Here is a 25,547-nt window from a genome sequence, read left to right as displayed (position 1 = left end):
CTCTGTGGGAGCCCCGACCCTCTGGAATGGATTGCCCACTGAGCTCAGGACAGCCCCCGACCTTCTTTCCTTCCGTCGCGAGCTGAAGACGTGGCTCTTCCGCCAATTAAACTGATCCGTTTGGGGGTACACTGGTATAATTTTAAATCATTTTTAATTGGGTTACTGATTTTAATTTGGTATTGTATTGTGATTTGTATTGAAGTTGTCATTTTGTAAGCCACCTTGAGTCCCTAGGGAGAAAGGCGGCATATAAATCGCAATAAATAAATAAATAAATAAATAAATAAAATAATTTCCCCCATATATTCCTCTGAACCACAACTTAAACATTTCTGCTTTCAACACAATATACAATTAATAGTATCTCAATTCAATTATTACAATTCCCTAGTTAAATACAGCTTTTTTTTCTTTTGTGTTTTAAAATCTTGAACTCTCCTCCTAAATTTCCCATTGTTTGCAGTTTTTCACCTACCTTTTTTGGGGAGGAAAAATAAAAATAAAAATAAATCTCTCTCTGCCTCATTTTGTCACGTTGCACCAAAGATCCTGGTTTCGGTTTCGTTTCTGCAGATTAGCTAGGGGGAAAAAAAACTGCTTCAGGAACTCTTTACACTGATTGCCTGTAGGGCGGCCCTTTGAAGCCCCGGGCAAGAGTTTAAACAGTTTTTTTTTCTTCTAGCCATCAGCTGGGGCTCAAGAGGCAGCGGGACTGAGGAGGCAGAATGAAAAATCGGGACTTTTTTGAAACGACGCGGGACGCGGGACAAATTGCTAAAAAGCAGGACTGTCCCGCCAAAAGCGGGACGTCTGGTCACCTTAGATATAACGTATTTTTTGGACTATAAATAGCACTTTTTTGTCTCCCAAAAGGGGGTGAAAATGTCTGTGTGTCTTATAGACCAAATATTGCCAAAGCCCCACCCACCTGCCAGCCATTTTTTGGCCTCTGCATGCCCTGTTTTTGGGCCTTTTCCAGGCTTTTTTTGGCCCATTTTCGAGGCTTTTTCTGGCCTGTTTTCAAGGCTTATTTGGCCCATTTGGGGGGCTTTTTTGGCCCATTTTTTTTGGCTTTTTTCAGCCTGTTTTGGGGCTTTTTTTGGCCCATTTTTTTGACTTTTTTGGCCCATTTTCAGGGCTTTTGGGGCCTGTTTTTCTGAAAAAACAGGCCCAAAAAAGTCTCAAAAACAGGCCAAAAAAAGGCAAAAAAGCAGGCCAAAAACCCCTCGAAAATGGGCCAAAAAAAGGCCTGAAACAGGCTGAAAAAACTCTTGAACATTGCCCCAAAGAAGCCTCAAAAACAGGCTGAAATAAGCCTCAAAAATGGGCTGAAAAAAGCCTCACAAATGGGCTGAAAAAAGCCTCACAAATGGGCCGAAAAAAGCTGAAAAAATGAGCTGGAAAAAATGAGCTGAAAAAATGAGCTGAAAAAAGCCTTGAAAATGACCCCAAAAAAGCCTCAGAAGCAGGCCAAAAAAGCCTTGAAAATGGGCTGAAAAAAACCTTGAAAATGGGCTGAAAAAAGCCCCCCAAACGGGCCAAAAAACGCCTAGAAATGAGACAAAAAAGCCCCAGAAGACTGGAAAAAGCCTGAAAACAGTAGGCCAAAAACAGTTTTTGTTGTTTTCCTCTTCTAAATTTAGGTGCGTCTGATAGTCCGAAAAATACGGTAAATCTAAGTGCCATTGCTATTTCTATCACAATATTCTGAGAAAGGTATTTTGCCTTTCTGTCATTTCTAAAGACTTGAATAAGGCCGATAATCTGTCATTTGGTGGTTCTGTGTCATCAGGAATTCTGCTTTCCACGGGCCTGAACTGGAAGCAGCAAAGACGATTTTCAATGACGACTCTGAAGAACCTCGGGTTGGGGAAGAGCACTCTGGAGTATCAGATCCAAGAGGAAGCAGAGAGTTTGGTGGAAGTGTTCAGGAAAAGTGAAGGTACTACAAAGGCGAATGCCTTTATCTTTTGGCCGGAAACCTGTATTTTCTTATTTGTTTTAATTTTCCAAAATGTACAAGCTAAGACAAAAAGGACAGGCTGAAGTCATTTCTTCAATGTCTGCAAGGGAAGGCAAAAAAAGATCAAGATGGAGGCTCACCCAATGAAAGCTTTGATCCTTTTTTTCATGTTTTGTGCAAAGAAATGTAAGATGAGCCAATATATTTGATAAATAGAGATGATAGATAGATAGATAGATAGATAATAGAGATAGATAGATAGATAGAGACAGAGATAGATAGATAATAGAGAAACAGAGAGAAAGAGAGAGAGAAAGAGAGAGAGAGAAAGGTAATAGAGATAGATAGATAGATAGATAGATAGATAGATAGATAGATAGATAGATAGATAGATAGAGACAGAGCTAGAGAGATAATAGAGATAGAGACAGAGAGAGAAAGAGAGAGAAAGATAATAGAGATAGATAGATAGATAGATAGATAGATAGATAGATAGATAGATAGATAGATAGATAATAGATAAATAGAAGATAGATAATAGATATATAGATAAATGATAGCTATATAGCTATATAGCTATATAGCTAGCTAGATGGATGGATGGATGGATGGATGGATGGATGATAGATAGACTGACAGAAAAATGGTTGGATGGATGGATAGATAACAGATAGATAAATGATATATATATATATATATATATATATATAGATAGATAGATAGATAGATAGATAGATAGATAGATAGATAGATAGATAGATAGACAGATGGATGGACAGACAGATGATAGATGATAGAGAGAAAGACAGGCAGATAGATAAATAGATACAGATGAATGTACAGGTAGTCTTTGACTTACAACCATTCGTTTAGTGATCATTCAAAATTGCAACAGCATTGGAAAAAGGGACTTTTGACCGTTCTTCACACATATGACGTCCCAGTGGGGAATTCTGGGCATTGAAGTCCGCCAGGCTTAAAGTTGCCAAGGTTGGAGACCCCTGTTCTAGTCCAACTCCCTGCTCAAGCAGGAGACCCTACACCATTTCAGACAAATGGTTGTCCAGTCTCTTCATAAAAGCCTCCAGTGATGGAACACCCATAACTTCTGGTGGCAAGTTGTTCCACTGGCTAATTGTCCTCACTGTCAAGAAATTTCTCCTTAGTTCTAGGTTGCTTCTCTCCTTGATTATCCCAAAGGTGCTTTTTTTCAGGAGGCAACTGGACTTTCTTGTTTTTTCTTTTGAAGATGTTTCGCTTCTCATCCAAGAAGCTTCTTTAGCTCTGACAGGATAGTGGGGAATGGAAGGATTTATACAGATAAACTTCCAAGTGCTTCAAGGACCCTCTAAAAGGATGCAAATGACCAACTGTCTACAAGGAATATAAATCTTCCATTCCCCACTTTTGGGACAAGCATGACCTGGATGACTGAGAATCTCTACAGACTCTCCTTGATTAGTTTCCATCCGTTGCTTCTTCTCCTGCCTTCAGGGTTGACTCCCTCTTCGTTATGGCAACCCCTTGAGGACTAGAAGATGCTATCATATCATGCAGTGGTGAAATCTAAAATTTGTTGCTACCGGTTCTGTGGGCGTGGCTTAGTTGGGGGGGGAGTAATGTGACTGGGTGGGCATGGCCAAATTTTTTTTTTTACTTTTAAAACCATTTTTTTTACACGTAAAACCATGTAAAAAAATGCTTTCAAAAGCCTCCGACGATCCCAGCTCAGTTGCCTGATTGTCAGAAGGTTTTTTTTTAAAAAAAACCTTCTGTCGATCAGGCAACTCAGCTGGGATCGTCAGAGCTGGGATCGTCAGATCCATTTATGAGAAAAAAACTTTTTTTTTCTTTTAAATGGCTCTGACGATCCAAGCTGAGTTGCCTGATCGGCAGGCAACTCAGCTGGGATCGTCAGAGCTTGGATCATCAGAGCTTGGCTCGTCAGAGGCATTTAAAAGAAAAAAAAAGCCTCTGAAGATTGCCCGGCTCAACTGGGCATGGGGGGGCAGGGGCCAGGATTTTTGCTACCGGTTTTCCGAACTGCCCGCCGCCATCGCTACCTACTCGCCCGAGCCGGTCCGAACCGGGAGCATTTCACCCCTGATATCAAGTCATCCCTACTCTTTCTCCGCAGGCCCTATGCAATCTTTGCAAGAGGCATGCCAGTCACCGCGTCCCTCTTTCTCTTTGCAGGAAAACCCATGAATCCTTCTTTCGCCCTGAACCTCGCGGTTTCCAACGTGATTTGTGCGGTAGTCTTTGGACATCGTTTCTCCACAGAAGACAAGATTTTTCACCACCTGCTGGAAGCCATAGAGAGGATTTTCAATGCCTCTGACAGTGTCATGTTTAACGTGAGCTGATTCCGTCTTTCCTTTTTCTAAAGAAAATCAAAATGTGATGGTCACTGAACAATCCTAGAAGTTGTGGGTCAAAAAAATTCCAATGGGGACTAAAGGCTAGCTTGGAAGCAGGTCTATTGTTCTGTCCCCGTCCCACACGCACACACACCAACAGACATCCAAGAGTTAAAGACCAAACCAGCCGACAAAATCCTTTTCCTTATGATAACGGAACTTGGCAGCAACCTCGTGGCTGCCTGCCAAGAGTTTATTACTTATGAAGGGAAGAGATAACTTCTCTCCGCTTCTGGTACATCAAAGTAAAATGCTCAATAATTACAGAGTCAATCAAGTCCAAAGATAATCCAGCAAAGTCTATAGCAAAAGTCCAACAATGCAGAATGGCGTGGAAGCTTTCAGCTTTGTTCGTCACAAGGCTTGACTGGCCACCACGCTCCCTTTTATACCCTGTGGGGTGTGGTCCAGTGACTCAGCCTAATCTCGGGCACGCCTTTTCTTTTGTTGCGTGCGCTTATCTCTGTGACGCTGGCGTGGATCTAGCCAAGACTCATTACTCTCATCACTGTCCACCTGTGGCTGTGTGGACGTGCTTGGCCCCGGCCCTATATCTTGCCCTTCGGCGGACACCGAAGGCATTGCCAAAGAGGAGGGTCCTGGAGAGGGAGGCCTTGCCAACTCCTCTCCTTCACTCTTGGAGTCCTCTCCTGCCGATGACACAGGCTCAGGTAATGGAGCCACAACATCTATCTGCAGTGAGAGGAGTCCAAAAAGTCAAAATGGCGGCCATGACAGTGCAATAAAAAACCCAGTCCCTTTTTTGGGTGGGTCATACAGGTGGCACAGATGTGAAAAGGATAGGTCTTTGATTGAATTGTGGTGGCAGCCATATTTTGATCCCATCCTTGCCGAGTGAGATTGGTTGGGTTTCCCGTACGGACAGTCCTTGAGTTACAACCATAATGGAGCCAGCCCATTGTGGTTGTCATTTGTTTTGGTCGTAAAACTTTTTGTGTTGCGGGTAAAATTGTAAAATCGTGTGACCAATTATCTGTAGCGGTTCTCAGTCACCCAGAGCATGGTTGTCCCAAAGGAGCTTTTTCAGAAGGCAACTGGACTTTCTTTGTATTTTCTTTGAAGACATTTCACTTCTCATCCTAGAAGCTTCTCCAGCTCTGACTGGATGGTGGGGAATGGAAGGATTTATATTCCTTGTAGAGAGCTGGTCATTTGCATCCTTTTTGAGGGTTGTTGAAGCTCTTGGAGGTTTACCTGCGTCCTCAGGGGTCACCAGAGTAGTGCAAATGGTTCCTGTAGTCTGCATTTTTTTTTTCTCTAGAAATCCATTCTTACTCCCACACCATTCGAAGGGTGTTCATTTCAAATTGCATAGCTAAAAGTCTGTAGTGATTCCCAGTCATCCAGGTCATGGTTGTCCCAAAGGTGTTTTTTCAAAAGGCAGCTGGACTTTGTTTTGCCTTGAAGACATTCTTCAGAACTGAAGAAGCTTCTTGGATGAGAAGCGAAAGGTCTTCAAGGAAAACGGAAGTCCAGTTGCCTTTTGAAAAAGCAGCTGTGGGACAAGGACAGCCACATTTTTAAGATGAAGAATGATACTGTCCAATGTTCCCCTCCAAGGGGAAATGATAATCTCGGACTTTAAGGGACAGATACATCAATTTGAGACTCTAGACTTAATGTTCTTGCTTATTCCTGCTTTATAGTTTTATTTTGATGGATGGAAACTAACCAAGAGGGGAAAGCAACCTGGAATTAAGGAGAAATTTCTTGACAGTTAGAACAATTAACCAGTAGAACAGTTTGCCTCCAGAGGTTCTGGGTTCTCCATCACTTTTTAAGAAGAGACTGGACGGCCACATGTCTGAAATGGGTATAGGGTCTCCTGCTTGAGTAGGAGGATGGACTAGAAGACTTCCAAGGTCCCTTCCAGCTCTATTCTATTTTTTAATTTTTTTAATTTTTTATTTTATTGGTCAAGAATGTATTAGGCAATAAGTATAACCATAATTGGATACATAAAATAGGTACCAATAGAGGAAACATTAGGACAGGGATGGTAGGCACGCTGGTGGGCTGATGCACACCCCTTACAGACCTCTTAGGAATTGGGGGAGGTCAACACTAGACAGTCTTAGGTTAAAGTTTTGGAGGTTTGGGGATGAAACCACAGAGTCAGGTAGAGCATTCCAGGCATTGACCACTCTGTTGCTAAAGTCATATTTTCTGCAATCGAGTTTGGAGCAGTTCACTTCAAGTTTGTATCTATTGTGTGTTCGTGTATTGTTGTGGTTGAAGCTGAATTAGTCATTGACAGGAAGGACATTGTAGCAGATAATTTTATGAGCTACGCTTAGGTCCGACCGAAGGCAGCCTAATTCTAAGTTGTCTAAGCCCAGAATTTCAAGTCTGGTGGCATAAGGTATTTTATTGCGGGTAGAGGAATGGAGGACTCTTCTCGTAAAATATCTCTGGACTTTCTCAATTGTATTTATGTCCCATATGCAGTGCGGGTTCCAGACAGATGAGCTGTATTCGAGAATTGGTCTAGCAAAGGTTTTGTATGCTCTGGTTAGTAGTGTGATATTACCGGAGAAGAAGCTACGCAAGATTAGGTTAACAACTCGTAATGCCTTTTTAGTGGGCTTTGGCACTTAGATCATTAGATATGAGTACTCCAAGGTCCTTGACAGAGTGAGGGTCAACTACAAGGTTGTGTCCACTCAGCTTGTACTTTGTGTTCTGATTCCTTTTGCCGATGTATAAAACAGAGCATTTGTTGGTTGAGATTTGGAGTTGCCAATTGTTTGACCATTCCGACACAAAGTCAAGGTCTTTTTGAAGGGTAGCAGCATTGTCGGTGGTGTTAAATATTTTTACATCATCGGCGAAGAGAACGCAGTTGCTTATAATCTGATCGCAAAGGTCATTTATTTATTCTAATTGATTGATTGATTCAACAAGGGACCTAGAATTTTGCCTCAATATTATGTTTTACTAAAAGAAAAGAAAAAAACTGCCTGGACATTCTCAGAAACCCTGAAAAGGAGAATACAATGCTAAGATATTTGCAAATACAATAGTAAAACCAAAAGATAAGAGCAATAAAAATTAATAAATAATTAATAATAAAAAAAATTAGAAACAAAAGGAAATAATCATTCACTGACACTCAGGTTTTTTTTCTTATGCCCCTTCCTCCAAAGATGTTCAAAACAACTAGAATTTAATTCATCCTTGAGTTAAAGAAAGTAGAGTAGAATGTTCTGGTCATATCAAAGTCTTGATAATTTCTGCCAAGAATATTCTCAAGATCGTTCTCCACGATTTTGCTCTCAAATAGCAATAGAAATAGCACTTATATATTGCTTTACTGTGCTTTACAGTCCTCTCTAAGCAGTTTACAGAGCCAGCCTCTTGCCCCCTGGGTCCTCATTTTACCCACCTCGGAAGGATGGAAGCTGAGTCAACCTTGAGCTGGTCAGGATCAAACTGCTGGCAGTAGGCAGAGTTAGCTAGCAATACTGGATTTTAACCACTGTGTCACCACAAAAGTGAGTGAGTGAGTGAGTGAGTGAAGGAAGGAAGGAAGGAAGGAAGGAAGGAAGGAAGGAAGGAAGGAAGACCAATAGCACTTATATACTGCTTCACAGTGCTTTACAGTTTACTGTAAACTCTAAGCAGTTTACAGAGTCAGCCTATTGCCCCCAACAATCTGGGTCCTCATTTTACCGACCTCAGAAAGTTGGAAGGCTGAGTCAACCTTGAGCCTGGTGGGATTTGAACTGCCAAGTTGCAGGCAGCTGGCAGTCAGCAGAAGTAGCCTGCAGTACTGCACTCTAACCACTGCACCACTGTGGCTCTCACTTCCTTATGCCTCTATTTAATCCTTATGTCTTTATTTCATCGATATGGCTGCCTAACTCAGGTGATGTTTTTTCTCTTCCATCAGCTGTACAATGTTTTCCCCTGGATTATGCAGCATGTCCCAGGATGTCACCAGAAGGCATTTTCCTCACGTGACTTTGTTCAGTCATTCATAAGAGAGGAGATCAAGAAGCACCAAGAAGCAGACCATCGAGAAAAAACCCAAGACTTCATCCATTTGTACCTGGATGAAATAGAGAAAGTAAGTGGATACTCTTTTGTGTAACTGTTAGACAACTTATAATATAAAGGCTTTCCAATCTTGGCGACTTCAAGATGGGTGGACTTCAACTCCCAGAATTCCCCAGCCAGCAAGCTGTATAGTAGCCTTGAGTACCGTATTCTCTGGGGATTGTGACAATGCAGCATCGGAGTGGATATCAGGGCTCTGAGATCTATAGGAGCAAATGCCTGCCTTTTTTGTCCCTGCCTTCCTCAAAGAGAGAAGGTTGCAACTGTTGAAATTGGCAATGTTAGAAAGTCTGTTTATATATACCCTGTTTCCCTGAAAATAAGACCTACCCCAAAAATAAACCCTAGCATGTTTTTACATGTGTGACTAATATAAGCCCTGCCCCCCCAAAAAGCCCTACTTAAGAGCCCGCACAGCTGGCTGCCAGCCCGTTCCATCTGGTTGCTCGCAATATGACAGCCATGAGGTGAGGTGGGGGTGGAACTGCTCCACGTGTCGGGGCATGGTTGGACTGGCTGCAGGGGCCCTGAGATAAGCGGTGCAGGCCGTATGGGGCAGCTCCATCCCCCTGCCTCACAGCAGTGGCAGCATTGGTACGCCGCAAGCAAGCAGAAGAAGTGAGCCTCATGTACATTGGGGAAAAAAATAAGACACCCCCCAAAAATAATCCCTAGTGTTTATTTTGGGACCCAAAAGAAAATAAGACCCGGCTTATTTTCGGGGAAACACGGGTAGTACCACAGAGCAAACAAAGAGTACAGTCACCATGTGCTTTACTGCTCAACTGTTTTAAACTGTAACAGGAAATAGGAAACTCTCCTCAGAACAAATAGAACCATAGATTATAACCATAGATGCAAACTAAACACTGCCATCTCCTAGCTGAATGATTCTGTAATTGTTACAGTACAAAATAGATTCTAACATGAATTGCAACGGGCAAGGACTGGAAGGAAGAGATGACCTTCAAGGTTTCTCAGGTATTCATTTCTCCATTTTTGTTCTGCAGATGAAGAACCAACCCAAATCACCCTATGATGAAAACAACATGGTTCAGAGCATCTTTGATCTCTTCCTGGGGGGGACAGAGACATCAGGCACCACTCTCCACTGGGGATTGTTATATATGGTGCTTTATCCTGACATTCAAGGTGAGAGAAGCATCATGGGATGGATGAGATAGAAGGACCTTTATAACCTATCTATGCTACTTGTAGCATCTTCATCTTCATCTGCGATTGACAATTATTATTGAAAAAATTCTTTAGTTAAATGTAGTCCTCAACTTACAATCATAATGGAGGCTGCTTCTTATGATCTCAAGTCATGATATTTGTTAAGCGAGATGCCCATGTGATCACCTCGTTTAAGGACCCCAATCCCTCCTCTCCTCCTTGCGGTTGTTAAATGACTGTCTGGGTTATTAAGTGGAGCATAGGATGCCTCCGGAGTGGCGGAGTCGGTCATAAGGGCAGGTGGGTTGCCGAGCACCCAAATTTTGTTCATGTGATCCCAAGGAGCACCACAGCAAGTGTAACTTCAGGCAGGGGTCATAAGTCAATTTCTTCAGCACCATCATAATTTCCAACAGTCGCTGAACAAATGGTCATAATTCAAGGACTACCTGTACTCAATGTCAGGGTCCCGATGGATGCCCTAATTAAATCATGAGCCTTGAGCCAAACTTCAAAAGAAATCCAGTTATTTATTAAGAGCTTCATGTCGGCATGTTCCCAAGTGAAGCCAGCTCTGACCCCACGTAATTTATGCCACAATCATGACCCTGTTTCCCCCCTCCCCCCAGGGTGTGTCATCAATCACATTGGCCAATGGAGAAATTTCATAGGTTGTAGAGATCACTCCCCTCTGGCCGCTGTGGGTAACCCTCGGAGACAGCCTTGAGAGAGAGAAGTCTGGAATGTTCATCTGTCTTTGGCTGTCGTGCTGTTTCATCAGTTTCCCATCCCCCTTGCCTATGGCAACTCGAGAGCAGGCCAGGGATGCTTTGCGAGTTGACACTCAAAATTATCCAAATGTCAAGATGTTATTTCTCATTCTAAGTATCAGATGGCCCAAGCAAGTTCGACTTTGTCTGTTCACTGGCATGATGAGAACATATACTCCAGAGAGGGTGATGGGCATGTGAGGTATTGGGAAAGGCTACCTGTTTACTCTTGGGTAAACTCAGCAAATATTTAGGATGTTCCAAGCACACCCAAGATAACCTCCTTTTAGCATCCTAGACCAATGGCAGCGTATGCTTTGATTAACACCTGTTCACCTCTTCTGAAAAGTTCATTACTTATCTATAGATTTTTAATGCAATATAGCCTCATGCAATCTCAAGGAACTTATGCAATATTACACATATGCAATATTACAGAATGACAGAACTGGAAGAGACCTTGGAGGTCTTCTAGTCGAACCCTCTGTTCAAGCAGGAGACCTTGCACCATTTCAGACAAATGGCTGCCCAGTCCCTTCTTAAAAGCCACTTAAAAGTGTTGGAGTACTCACAACTTCTGAAGGCAAGTTGTGCATGCTTCAGAAATTGCTTAGAAGTGGCTTGAAACTTTGGAGAAACACAGTCAATCTCAGTAATTTTCTAAAACAAATAAACCTGTTTCTTAAAAGTATGGTGTTAGGACTATCAGGGACTCTCCAAGACTTTATCAGGGGTCTGTGAAATCCACATTACTAATCGAAATCCAACTTAAGTTGAAAAACAATACAAATCTAAAATCCCATCAAACAATTGTGAGAAGCAGGCGTGGCATCCTATGCCCCAATTTTTATTTTTAATACAGCAAATAGCAATAAATACAGAACTCATACAAACAAAAGCTTTTGGGGAGTCTGCCATACATTGGGGTGGGGAGGGGAGAGATGGCTCAGTGGTTAAAGATGCTGAGCCTGTCAGCTGGAAAACTGACATCCCGGGTTCGAGACCCGAACACTGTGTGACGGGGTGAGCTTCCCTCCTCGCCTCAGCTCCTGCTCACCTAACAGTTTGAAAACATGCAAATGCAAGTAGATAAATAGGTACCATTTCGACGGGAAGGTAATATTTCAATTTTCAATTTCAATTTAATTCAATTTATATGCCGCCCCTCTCCGAAGACTCGGGGCGGCTCACAATACATTTAAAATCCTAATAAAAAACATTTAAAAATCAAAAACATTAAAACTCATTCATACCATTCATAGCCAGATCTCACCAGATTGCAAGAGCGAGATCAACGGCCCCAGGCCTGCCGGAAAAGCCAGGTCTTCACCGCTTTTCGGAAGGCAAATAGGGTGGGGATGGTCCGGATCTCAGGAGGTAACTGGTTCCAGAGACCTGGGGCAGCCACAGAGAAGGCCCTCCCCCACGGGCCTGCCAGCTGGCATTGTTTAGCTGACGGGACCCGGAGGAGACCAACCCTGTGGGATCTTACCGGTTGCTGGGAGCTATGCGGTAGAAGGTGGTCTCGAAGATAACCTGGCCCTGAGCCATGTAGGGCTTTAAAGGTAATAACCAACACCTTGAATTATGACCGGAGACCAATAGGGAGCCAGTGCAGCGGAGAATTGGTGTAATGTGGGTGTACCTAGGTGTACCTAATAGCGCTCCATGCGCGTTGGTGTGTAGTCATGCCAGCCAGATGGCCATGGAAATTTCTTTGGACAATGCTGGCTTCCTCAGCTAAAAAAGGGAGATGGAGTCAGGAATAACTTGACAGGGGAAAGAATGGCAGAATAGCAGAGTTGGAAGGACCTTGGAGATTCTCTAGTCCAACCCTATACTATTTCAGACAAGTGGTTGTCCAATCTCTTCTTAACCCCCTTACTATACTTTTTTAAAAAGTGGGAAGAGCTCTTGAGACAATACATTCTAAGAAAAACTTCTTTGAAGCATGGGAAGGAGGCCTCCAACTGAAAGATAAGCTGACCCTCATGGAAGTTGATTTTTAAAATAAAGCACAAAGGGTTTAGTGCTCTACCAGAGGAGCCCTAAATCCAGATCCCAATGGAGATGCCAGTTGTGTAAAATGTGTGGGCAAATCCAGAGCACATTCTGACAGACTGCTTAATGGGCTGAGCAAGATATGTGTCAAAATTTGTCCTCTTCACAGCCTCACCCTAACCTCAAGGCGAAAGATAGCTGGATGTTTTCCTACTAGAGCATGTCATTTGGTAGGTGGAGAGTAAAAAAGTGCCAGGAGAATTCACTAACCCTTATCTTTAATATGCCCTGAATTTAAGTAGGACATATTTGCTGTCTTGTGTCTGTGATTGGATAAGGACCAGCAATAGCAAATTATACGTTGGTAAAATTTTCTGCTGATTCAAGGGTTGTTGAGAGCTTAGCTGAAGGGAACGGCCTTCGGAATATCATGGCTGAGAACTACCGTATTTTTCAGAGTACAAGACACATCTTTTCCCCCCAAAAAAGAGGGTGAAAATCTGGGTGCATCTTATACTCTGAAAGTAGCCCCGCCCAGCTTCTCAAACGGAGGTTTCAGAGGCTGAAAAAGAGTTTGACACCCCTGGTCTAGATCATTCCCTCCTGCTAGGCTGAGCTTCTGCCATTAATAGACCATGGACAGCTGGGACCGCTCCTGGATGCTTATTCAATCCTAGCTCTAGTTAATGTGCAAAATCTTTGTTTCTCCACAGCCAAAGTTCAAAAGGAAATAGATACCCTCCTAACACCGGGCCAGTCGATCTGTTACGAGGATCGCAAGAAACTTCCGTACACAAATGCTGTGATTCACGAAATCCAGCGCTTTAGCAACATCATTTCGACTGGAATGCCCAGATTCTGCTTAAGAGACACAAAGATCCAGAAGTTTCACATTAGAAAGGTAATCGAATCCCTCTGATCTGGAGCCTTCTTTTCTTCTCCTCCCCCTATTGCTAGAACGAAGCACATGCAATAAAGGGAGTCACTGGTTAACGATGGTAATTGGACCGAGGACTCTGTTGTTAAGCGCAACGTCACGGGACTGCATCCACTTACAGTGGCAGTTCTGTAATTCCGTAATTCCTGTTACGCTCATTAGGTGAATTCTATGCAGTCGTTAGGTGCAATATCACATGATTGACATTTGTGAACTCCTGTCAACTTTCCTACTGATTTTGCTTGTCAGAAGCCGGCGGTGAAGGTTGCAAACGGCAGGACATTGCGACTGCCGTAATTGTGAGCCAGTTGCCAAACACATGAATCACGATTAGTCATTCCCCTGATTCTAAGTATCACGAAATTTCTCCTTAGTTCTAGGTTGTTTCTCTCCTTGATTTCCATCCATTGTTTCTTTATTTATTATTATTTATTTATTATTTGGACTTATATGCCGCCCTTTCTCCAAAAGGACTCAGGGCGGCTCACAACAAGAGCCTTGGTAGTACAGTGGTCTAAGGCACCCTGTTATTAAGCTGTTTATTAAGACCAGCTGCCTGCAATTACTGCAGGTTCGAATCTCGCCAAAGCTCAAGGTTGACTCAGCCTTCCATCCTTTCTAAGATAGGTAAATTGAGGACCCAGTTTGTGGGGGCAATAAGCTGACTTTGTATAAATATACAAAAGAATGAAGGCTATTGCTGAGCACATTGTAAGCCGCCTGAGTCTCCGGAGAAGGGCGGCATATAAATCAAATTAAAAACAAAAAACAAAAAACAATAAAACACATACAGTCCAATCCTTCCTTTAAAAATACCCAATAAAACTATAAGACTATAAAAACCTTTGAAATCCCCTCTAAAACCCTTTCAGTCCAAGCTGGCCAGGCGAAATAGGCATGTTTTAAGGCCATGGCGGAAAGAGCGAAGGTCAGGGGCCACCCGGAGTCCCAGGGGGAGCTGATTCCACAGGGTAGATGCGCCCACCTGCTTTCAGGGGTTTTGGAGGATAGATGGACCCCCTCTTCTCTGTGGCAGCCCCTCAAATATTGGAAGACTGCTATCATGTCTCCCCTGGTCCTTCTTTTCATTAAACTAGACATATCCAATTCCTGCAACCGCTTTGTCATGTTTTAACTTCCAGTCCCCTAACATCTTTCTAGAGTCTCAACACGCTGTAAAAAATCAACAATGATTTTTTATATCGTGGTGACCAAAACTGGATGAATAAATTGATCCCTTCTTCTTTGTGGCAGCCCCTCAAACATTAGAATATGGTTATCATGTCACCCCTGGTCCTTCTTTCCGTTAAACTAGACAAACCCAATTCCTGCAACCGTTCTTCATATGTTTTATCCTCCAGCCCCTAATCATCTTTGTTGCTCTTCTCTGTAGTTTTTCTAGTCTCAACATCTTTTTTTATATTGTGGTGACCAAAACTGGATGCAGTATTCCAAGTGTGGCCTTATCAAGGCCTTATAAAGTGGTATTACTGTAACATTTCACGTGATCTTGATTTTATCCCTCTGTTTATAATGCCTAGGATGGATGGAACTGACTGTGGGAAGTGTAATGGTTGAGAGTTTGAGGATCAGCCATTATGTTCTGTCCTCGTCCCACACACACCCCCCCCCACAGATGGCCCGGAGTTAATAAGCCACATGACAAAGTCTTTGAAGATAAAACTGGCAGCAACCCAGTGGCTAGCTGCCAATTCAGACTTTACTCACACAAAACAAAGATTAGACTGCAAGCATTCCGATAAAGCAGGAAAGTTTCAGCAATACAAGGATTAGTCCAAATGCAGTCCGACAAGGCAGGCAGAAGTCCAGTAACGCAGAGATCATGGATTATTTCTAGTTTTTGCTCGTCACAAACTGAACAGGCCACCACACCCACATTTATACCCTGTGGGGTGTGGTCCAGTGACTCAGCTAACCTCTGGCACGCCTTCCCCTCTGCTGCGCACGCTTCTCCTTGCGCCGCTGTTGTGGATCCAGCCAGCACTTATCTCCTTTGTCGCTGTCCACCTGTGGGGACGTGCTTGGCTCTGGGCCTATCTCTTGGCCTTCGGTGTCCTCTGGAGGCATTGCCAGAGAGGAGGGTTCTGGAGAGGGAGGACTTGCCAACTCTTCTCCCTCACTCTCAGAGTCTGCATCTGTCGATAGCCCAGGCTCAGGCAACGGAGCCACAACACATCAGTTCTTGTTTCAGCACTATTGTAACTTTAAGCAGTTGCTGAACATACGGTCGTTAACAGAGGACTACCTGTGTTTGTATATATTCATAACCACAGCTGTTCTCCAGAAATGTTGGACTTCAATATGTTCGAAAAGCTGCAGCACTTCAAGAGAGGTCAAGCACATGGGGGAAAGAAAGCAGCAATAATTTATTGGCCTTTGTTTCATACCTACCAGGTCATGAGCAAAGCTATTCCCAAACATCTACTGTAATATTAGGAATAATTATCACTGTTCATTTGTTTCGCAGCTGTTTCCTGACATGCCTCTTCCCTACTGAAGGGCAGAGAAAATGAGAACAAGATGTACTCGATGTGCCCAAAATTCAAAGGGGGAGATTGTGTTGTGACATTGCGACCCATATTTTGTATTCCTTGGGGTTAGCTATGAAGTGCATCTGTTTCCAATGACCGTCCTTCACTCTGATTTGGCATGTTAGGTCCTCATCAATCTTTGTCTGAAACTAAGGTTATTCTTTGTTAATGCTGAAGCGCAAACATTGAAAAAACACAAAGTCCTTTCTTGATTTGCGCACAAAAAATGGACGTTTGATCTCTTTTGAGTGGAGTTCAGCTGCTGTCACTTCATAGAGACCTATATATCATTTTTATGGCAACAAATCAGAAATGGTTCCGCTTTGCTTTCTCCCAGGAGGAATTGTTTTTCATCTGCCCAGCCTAACATTGAGCTTAGATGCCCCAAAGGTGCTTTTTCAAAAGGCAACTGGACTTCCTTGGGTTTCCTTGAAGACATTTCACTTCTCATCCAAGAAGCTTCTTCAGCTCTGGTTGGACGGTGGGGAAGTCAGAGCTGAAGAAGCTTCTTCGATGAGTATAAGTATAAGTATAATTTTATTTCTATACCGCCCTTCTCCCGAAGGACTCAGGGCGGTGTACAGCCTACTTAAAAACACAAGACAAACATCAATTAAAAATTTTAAATTATTAAATAAATTTGGCTGAATTTAAAACCCCAAAAATTTAAAATACCCCAATTTAAAATTATTAAGTTGATAGCCCTGCCTGGCGGAATAACAGGGTCTTCAGTGCGCAACGAAACACTCGGAGGTCGGAGATCTTACGAATTTCAGGGGGCAGTTCATTCCACAGGGCTGGGGCTCCCACAGAGAAGGCCCTCCCCCTGGGTGTCGCCAGCCAATATAACTTGGCTGATGGCACCCTGAGGAGACCCTCTCTGTGGGAGCGGACTGGCCGGTGGGAGGCTATTGGTGGCAGAAGGCGGTCTCGAAGGTACCCGGGTCCTGTGCCATGGAGCGCTTTAAAGGTGGTGACCAATACCTTGAATCGCACCCGGAAGACCACTGGGAGCCAGTGCAGCTCGCGCAGGAGGGGTGTCACGTGGGCACAACGAGTTGCACCCATAACCACCCGCGCGGCCGCATTCTGGACCAGCTGGAGCCTCCGAGTGCTCTTCAAGGGGAGCCCCATGTAGAGAGCATTACAATAGTCCAGCCGGGAGGTGACAAGGGCATGAGTGACCGTGCGCAGGGCGTCCCGGTCCAGAAAGGGCTGCAACTGGCGAATCAGGCGGACCTGATAAAAGGCCCCCCTGGCCACGGCCGTCATATGCTCTTCTAAAGACAGCCGTGTATCCAGGAGGATGAGATGCGAAATATCTTCAAGCAAAAACAAAGAAAGTCCAATTGCCTTTTGAAAAAGCACTTTTGGGACAACCATAACCAGGATGACTGAGAATCTCCACAGACGTTGAGCTCAGATAGATTTCCTGATGGTTTCTCATCCATCGTCCCAACCTGCTTAATTTTTTTTTAGATCAGCCAAATTCAGCTTCAAAAATTAGGTTTATTAGAATAGGATCCCTTTTTTTAAAAAAAGATAATGATTGTTGTTTAACCTAAAGCAGTATGCAGCAGCTGCCAGAAAAGCCAACACAGTTCTGGGCTGCATCAACAGAGGAATAGAATCAAGATCACGTGAAGTATTAATACCACTTTATAAGGCCTTGGTAAGGCCACACCTGGAATACGGCATCCAGTTTTGGTCGCCATGATGTAAAAAAGATGTTGAGACTCTAGAAAGAGTGCAGAGAAGAGCAACAAAGATGATTAGGGGACTGGAGGCTAAAACATATGAAGAACGGTTGCAGGAACTGGGTATGTCTAGTTTAATGAAAAGAAGGACTAGGGGTGACATGATAGCAGTCTTCCAATATCTCAGGGGCTGCCATAAAGAAGAGGCAGTCAAGCTATTTCCAAAGCCCCTGAAGGCAGGACAAGAAGCAATGGGTGGAAACTAATCAAGGAGAGAAGCAACTTAGAACTAAGGAGAAATTTCCTGACAGTTGGAACAATTAATAAGTGGAACAACTTGCCTGCAGAAGTTGTGAATGCTCCAACGCTGGAAGTTTTTAAGAAGATGTTGAGTAACCATTTGTCTGAAGTGATGTAGGGTTTCCTGCCTGAGCAGGGGGTTGGACTAGAAGACCTCTGAGGTCCCTTCCAACTCTGTTATTCTAAATTCTAAGCCTATTTGTATTTTTTAGAAGAGTGTTCTTTAAAGACATGTATCGATGATGAAATTTCCTTGGGATTTCTCACTTTGGCCTTGTTGCCAGCAGATATAACCATTTTTTTTCTTCCCTCAGGGTGAAAGGCAAAACTTAAGTCCTCCTTCTCTTTTTGACAGGGCTCCACCTTTATCCCGAACATGGCGTCGGCCTTGCATGATCCCAACGAATGGGAGGCACCCCTCACGTTCGACCCAAACCATTTCCTTGACAAAGACGGGAATTTCACCTGCCCAGAAGCTTTCATCCCATTTTCTATGGGTGCTCGTTCAACTTGCTAACATTTTCATTGATTCTTTAATGAGATGCATTAGAGCCCCGGTGGCACAGTGGTTAGAATGCAGTACTGCAGGCTAATTCTGCTGACTGCCGACTGCCAGCAGTTCGGCAGTTCGATCCTAACCGGCTCGAGGTTGACTCTGCCTTCCATCCTTCCGAGGTCGGTAAAATGAGGACCCAGATTGTTGGGGGCAATAGGCTGACTCTATAAACTGTTTAGAGAGGGCTGTAAAGCACTGTAAAGTGATATATAAGTTTTAAGTGGTATTGCTATTGACTATTCCTGTTTCACTTCTATAAACATGTATTTAGTGATGGACACACCTTCTGATTATGGGGAGCTTGAAAGATAGAGCTACTGTCAACATTCCTCATTGAATATAGTAATCTGTACCAAGAGTGTTTTAAATCAGAAAAAAGCACTTTGTGGTAGATTGTTAACAGGGATGTCTGTAGATTGTGGTTAAAAAAAAAAATCATGATGGCAGCCATGATGATGCAATCCAAGTGCTACCTAGTTTTCATATTCTTCAATCGTACAGCTGTGGCCACCAACATAATTGCCCATCCCTTTTGCAACCTGTGTACTTCAACTCCTGGAATTCCCGAGACAGGTGTGAGGGATTTCAACTCCCAGAATTCCTGAGACAGCCGTGAGGGATTTCAACTCCCAGAATTCCTGAGACAGCCATGAGGGACTTCAACTCCCAGAATTCCTGAGACAGCCGTGAGGGATTTCAACTCCCAGAATTCCTGAGACAGCCGTGAGGGACTTCAACTCCCAGAATTCCTGAGACAGCCGTGAGGGATTTCAACTCCCAGAATTCCTGAGACAGCCGTGAGGGATTTCAACTCCCAGAATTCCTGAGACAGTCGTGAGGGATTTCAACTCCCAGAATTCCTGAGATAATCGTGAGGGACTTCAACTCCCAGAATTCCTGAGACAGCCGTGAGGGACTTCAACTCCCAGAATTCTTGAGACAGCCGTGAGGGATTTCAACTCCCAGAATTCCTGAGACAGCCGTGAGGGACTTCAACTCCCAGAATTCCTGAGACAGCCGTGAGGGACTTCAACTCCCAGAATTCCTGAGACAGCCATGAGGGATTTCTGGGAGTGGAAGCCCAGAAGTTGTAAAGGGGCCTTGTTCCCCACTTCTTTCCTAATCAGTCACTGCCAGCACTGATTTGTTGTTTTCCTCTCCATTCCTAGGTCATCGAGCATGTTTGGGAGATAATTTGGCAAAGACAGAGCTCTTCCTGTTCTTTAGCAACCTTGTGCAAACGTTCAACTTCCACTTGGCCAACGGATCAAAAGATATAAAACTTGACCCGATCTGGGGAGGCACTCTGAAGCCTCATTCCTTTGACATCTGTGCAATTCCTCGAGAGGCCCATATGTCAGGCCTGAATGGCAGATGTGGATACTGGGATTGGGAATCCAAGCAGCTGGGTTTGCCTCCTCCAACTTTTGCCTGAAAAGAAAGCAAGTCTTGAGCCCTCCTTGTTGTGGGAGAAAAATATATGCAACCTGGTCTCGTTCTGCAACATGGGTGTCAGCCCCAGCCCTGCGACGGTACTTGGGGCCACCATTCATGTGGGGATCGCCGATCTTCTGCTGCACACTTTCGCCGACGACCCTTCCTCTGTGCCTGCTCTGCTGGGTCGTCAGCCCCGAGGCATGCCTCTCCCTTCGACTTCCCAGCCCACGCTAGATGATGTCAGGGTCCTGCACTAAAGCAGTTTATCACCATCTGTCACTTTAAGGAAAGACGGAGCAGCGTGGAACAACTGAAGGGGCTTGTGATGGATTGGGGAGGGAGAGGGGGGATACGGGGTAATTGGATAATTGAGTGATTGCACTGGGGTGGAGCTGTATGCTGCTGAAAAGGTGATGGGGAGCACGGAGTGTCAGCTCCAACGAAGATTCCTTCCTGTAACACTTTAAGGTGGTCAGTTAGTACCGATATCAGGATAAACAAACTTGGTTACTGCTTTTGCGTGCTGAGTTTTTTCCTGACAATGGGCTTTTGAATACAGCTAGGCCGGCACCATCAGCATTGGGCCGTTCTCTATGTTCTTGTCATTTATCTAGTTCCACTTGCTCCCATCTAACTGAGCTTCTAATCCAGGGGTGTCAAACTCGATTTCATTGAGGGCCGTATCAGGGTTGTGTTTGACCTCAGAGGGCCGGAGTGTGTGTGGCCATGGTGGGCATGTCAGGGGCATCTGTAGTGGCCAACTGCTAAGACAGGACTCCCCTCAGACCCGCCCTCACTCTCATTATAATCCCCTTCCTTCCTTCCTTCCTTCCTTCCTTCCTTCCTTCCTTCCTTCTCCTCTTTTTCCTTCCCTCTTCAATTCAGCTCCAATCCAGGAGCCCTCAAGTAGTCGCATTCACGACAAACCATTTTATACCAAATTTATATTTTGCTGATATCAGTGAAATGAGGAAAGCTAAAGATTTAAAAATAATATAAACAGTATATTTGCAGTAATCTCCCAGATGAATCTTCCCAAAAAAGGAATGCTAATTATTACTCTCTTCTAGGAGAGATTCTTTTTTCCTGCAATTGGAATGTTTGCTTTCTTTTCATGATCTTTTAGACTTACGAGAGGGATCACCTCAATGGAATTACATCTACATAGAGTTAAATTTAAATTTACTGACAAAGAAATAAAGGGAAATATAGCTATTTCAAGCTGTTTAGCTCTCATCAGCTAGCCATACCCTTCTGGGATTCGAATCTACATAGAGGGAAGTAAGTAGTGTGGGGTACCCCAAAGTTCTGTTTTAGGCCCAGTACTCTTCAATATAACGATTTAGATGAGGGAACAGAAGCGGAACTCACTAGATTTACAGATGACACTAAACTGGCAGGAATAGCCAACACCCCAGAAGATAGGCTCAAAATCCAGATGGATCTTGACAGATTTGAACACTGGCCCCTATCTAACATAATGAAATTCAATGTAGAGAAAAGTAAGATTTTACACTTAATCAAGAAAAATCAAATGTACAGATACAGATTAGGGTGAAACCTGACTCAATAGCAGTAACTGTGAGAGGGATCTTGGAGTTGAAATAATTTTAATAATAATTTTCTTGAAAAACTATGGGCTGTCCCCAGTTGTGGGTTTCAATTTGGGCCGCTACTGGTTCGCTCATGAGCGCAACTCTTCCGCACATGCGCAGAAGCTTTTGCACATGCACAGAGATGTCCGGGTAGGTGGGCGGAGCCTCCCGCCACAGCTGCTACCAGTTCGCCTGATCCGGGGCGAACTGGTAGCAACCCACCACTGGCTGTCCTCTTACACTGCTGGACAAAATCGCCAGGACTCGCTGGCCTGGGATGGGTTCTACTTACCTTTACTACCGGTTCGCAACGGGATCGTGCATGCGCAGATCGCTGATGACGACATCCAGGGTGGTGGGCGGGGCCTCCCGCCAGTTTTACTATTGGTACTTGCGAACCGGTCTGAACCGGGGGCAACCCACCACTGTCGCTGCCTCAACAGAGTGAGGAAAATCCTCAGGGGTGATTCGCACCCAGGTCAGCACTTCTTTACTCCCCTACCATCCATCAGGAGATATAGAAGCATAACCAGCTGAACAAACAGGCTGAAAAATAGCTTTTATCTGTCGGCTGTCAGACTTCTGAACGCAACATAACACCGCAATCAGGTTTAATATGATAAACTCACAGGGCCACTAGCAACGCGCAACGTGTTCATACCGATGTAATATAATATAATATAATATAATGTTACATACATATAGGTATATGGGAACGTGTGTTAGTCGGACAATACCTGTATGACAAAATCGCCCAGATCCGGGGGGATTTGGACTCTGACTGGGTAGATCAGGGCAGGGTGACGAGGAATAGTCTTGAGAATGTTATCTGGGAGGAGTTTGATGCTGTGACTCCCGATGATGTGGACAGGATTTTGGGGAGACTTAGTGCGGCCACATGTTTACTGGACCCGTGTCCCTCCTGGTTGGTACTGGCTTCCCGGGAGGTTACACGAGGCTGGCTTCAGGGTGTTATCAACGCTTCGTTGAGTGAGGGTTACTTCCCCACCGCCTTGAAAGAGGCGGTGGTGAGGCCTCTCCTCAAGAAGCCGTCCCTGGATCCGGCAATATTGGCCAACTATCGTCCTGTCTCCAACCTTCGCTTTATGGCGAAGGTTGTTGAGAGTGTGGTCGCACGACAGTTTCCGCAATTCCTGGAGGAAACATCTTATCTAGATCCGTTCCAGTCGGGTTTCAGGTCTGGGCACAGCACAGAAACGGCATTGGTCGCGTTGGTTGATGATCTCTGGAGGGCTCGGGACAGGGGTTGTTCCTCTGTTCTGGTCCTGTTAGACCTCTCAGCGGCTTTTGATACCATCGACCATGGTATCATGCTGCACCGGCTGGAAGAGTTGGGGGTGGGAGGCACCGTGTTGCGGTGGTTCTCCTCCTTTCTCTCCGACCGGTCGCAGTTTGTGTTGGCAGGGGGGCAGAGGTCGACCTCGAGGCCTCTCATTTGTGGAGTGCCGCAGGGATCGGTCCTCTCGCCTCTCCTGTTCAACATTTATGTGAAGCCGCTGGGTGAGATCATCCGTGGCTTTGGGGTGAGATACCACCAGTACGCTGATGACACCCAGCTGTACATCTCCACCCCAGGCCACCCCAACGATGCCCTTGAAGTGATGTCCCAGTGCCTGGAGGCTGTGCGGATCTGGATGGGGAGGAACAGGCTCAAGCTCAACCCTTCCAAGACTGAGTGGCTGTGGCTCCCGGCATCCCGATATAGTCAGTTGATTCCATCACTGACTATTGGGGGCGAGTCATTGGCCCCCACAGAGAGGGCTCGCAATCTGGGAGTCCTCCTGGATATGCAGCTGTCCTTGGAGGAACATCTGACGGCTGTAACCAGGGGGACCTTTTATCAGGTTCGCCTGATTCGCCAGTTGCGGCCCTTTCTTGATCGGGATTCCCTGTGCACAGTAACTCACGCCCTCGTCACCTCTCGCCTTGACTATTGCAACGCTCTCTACATGGGGCTCCCCTTGAGGAGCACCCGGAGGCTCCAGCTGGTCCAGAACGCAGCAGCGCGGGTAGTGACGGGAGCAGCATGGCGCTCCCATGTAACACCGCTCCTGCGCGAGCTGCACTGGCTCCCAGTTGTCTTCCGGGTGCGCTTCAAGGTGTTGGTTATCACCTTTAAAGCGCTCCATGGCATAGGGCCTAGCTATCTTCGAGACCGCCTGCTGCTACCAACGACCTCCCATCGACCCGTGCGCTCCCACAGAGAGGGCCTCCTCGGGGTGCCATCAGCCAGACAATGTAGGCTGGTGACCCCCAGGGGGAGAGCCTTCTCTGTGGGGGCACCTACCCTCTGGAATCAGCTCCCCCCAGAGATACGGAGAATCCAAGACCTCAGTGCCTTCCGTCGCGCCCTTAAAACCCATTTATTTAAACAAGCCGGGCTGGCTTAAGATGAAATTTTTAACTGTTTTTTTAAATGTTTTAAACGTTTTTAATTGGTAATGAGTTTTAATTGGGCCAAATTTATATATCTTTTAATTGTTTTTAATATTTGTTCTGCATGTTTTTTAATCTGGCTGTACACCGCCCTGAGTCCTCAGGGAGAAGGGCGGTATAGAAATCCAATATAAAATAAAAATAAATAAAAAATTACTTATTTGGGTTTAGGGATTCTATTTCTTTCATTTATTGAGTTATTGAGATGTATTTTGGGTTTCCGGGAGAGGAGAGAGGCTGCACCAAGGGAGGCTCATTTAATTTCATTGTACACATGTTGTGCATTGACAATAAAGGTTTGATTTGATTGGAGTCCTAGCAGACTATCACTAAAATATCAGCCAGCAGTCCCAAAGGTGCTTTTTTTCACGAGGCAACTGGACTTTCTGGTTTTTCTTTGAAGACATTTCGCTTCTCATCCAAGAAGCTTCTTTAGCTCTGACCGGATGGTGGGGAATGGAAGGATTTATACTCCTTGCAGGCAGCTGGTCAAAGACACCATCTATGTCAAAATTGGAGAGCCTCAACAGAAGGGGAGAGATACAACATCATCTATCTCCAGTCTACAACATGATCTTTTCAGCAGTTCCAAGAAGGCTGAATTATGGGTGGGTTCTAATTTTTTTTACTACCGGTTCTGTGGGCATGGCTTATTTTGTGGGCGTGGCTTAATGGTCATGTGACAATTCTTTAGGATTTAGCAGAGGTACTGGTCTACCAGGCTTTTAACTGCTTGAAGAGCTGTACTGGTCTACCCATTTATTTTTGCAGGCACTGGTCTACTCTTTTATTTTTGCAGGCACTGGTCTACCCATTTATTTTTGCAGGCACTGGTCTACCCATTTATTTTTGCAGGCACTGGTCTACTCTTTTATTTTTTGCAGGCACTGGTCTACCCATTTATTTTTGCAGGCACTGGTCTACCCATTTATTTTTGCAGGCACTGGTCTACTCATGTATTTTTGCAGGCACTGGTCTAGCCATTTATTTTTGCAGGCACTGGTCTACCCATTTATTTTTGCAGGCACCGGTCTACCCATTTAGTCTACCCATTTATTTTTGCAGGCACTGGTCTACTCATGTATTTTTGCAGGCACTGGTCTACCCATTTATTTTTGCAGGCACTGGTCTACCCATTTATTTTTGCAGGCACCAGTCTACCCATTTAGTCTACCCATTTATTTTTGCAGGCACTGGTCTACCCATTTATTTTTGGAGGCACTGGTCTACTCATGTATTTTTGCAGGCACTGGTCTACTCATGTATTTTTGCAGCACCGATCTACCCATTTATTTTTGCAGGCACCGGTCTACCACCAAACTGCCTTTTACCACTGATCAGCTGTAGGGCGGCCCTTTGAAGCCCCGTGGCAAGAGTTTAAACAGTTTTTTTCCTTCTAGCCATCAGCTGGGACTCAGGAGGCAGCAATAGATTGGGGGTGGGGCCAAATAAAAGGTAAGAATAACGCAGGGTGGTGGGGGGCACAGGGGAGGCAGAACCGATTCAATGACGTCATATCGTCACCGCTACCGGCTCGGCGGAACCGGGAGGAACCCACCATTGGGCTGCATGCCCATTTGCACCACTCAGATGACCCTGAGGA

General features: G+C 44.7%; 1 protein-coding gene across 1 annotated transcript in view; it reads left to right on the top strand.

The window, feature by feature from the left end:
- LOC139318284 (cytochrome P450 2J6-like) overlaps positions 1-20,190 on the top strand; it is a 28,306-nt gene extending 8,116 nt beyond the window's left edge. The window contains exons 3-9 of the mRNA XM_070945674.1: positions 1,796-1,945; positions 4,163-4,323; positions 8,300-8,476; positions 9,477-9,618; positions 13,127-13,314; positions 18,255-18,396; positions 19,625-20,190. Of these exons, the coding sequence (XP_070801775.1) occupies positions 1,796-1,945; positions 4,163-4,323; positions 8,300-8,476; positions 9,477-9,618; positions 13,127-13,314; positions 18,255-18,396; positions 19,625-19,890 (1,226 nt within the window). The 3' untranslated portion in view covers positions 19,891-20,190. The remainder of the gene's footprint in view (positions 1-1,795; positions 1,946-4,162; positions 4,324-8,299; positions 8,477-9,476; positions 9,619-13,126; positions 13,315-18,254; positions 18,397-19,624) is intronic.
- Positions 20,191-25,547: the final 5,357 nt, after the last annotated feature.

Source organism: Pituophis catenifer, unplaced genomic scaffold, assembly GCF_029215685.1.
Source record: "Pituophis catenifer annectens isolate HBS135680 unplaced genomic scaffold, rPitCat1.0.hap2 SCAF_6, whole genome shotgun sequence".
Taxonomy (NCBI): domain Eukaryota; kingdom Metazoa; phylum Chordata; class Lepidosauria; order Squamata; family Colubridae; genus Pituophis; species Pituophis catenifer.
The sequence above is the reverse complement of the archived record's forward strand: the minus strand, read 5'-3'. Positions and strand labels throughout refer to the sequence as shown.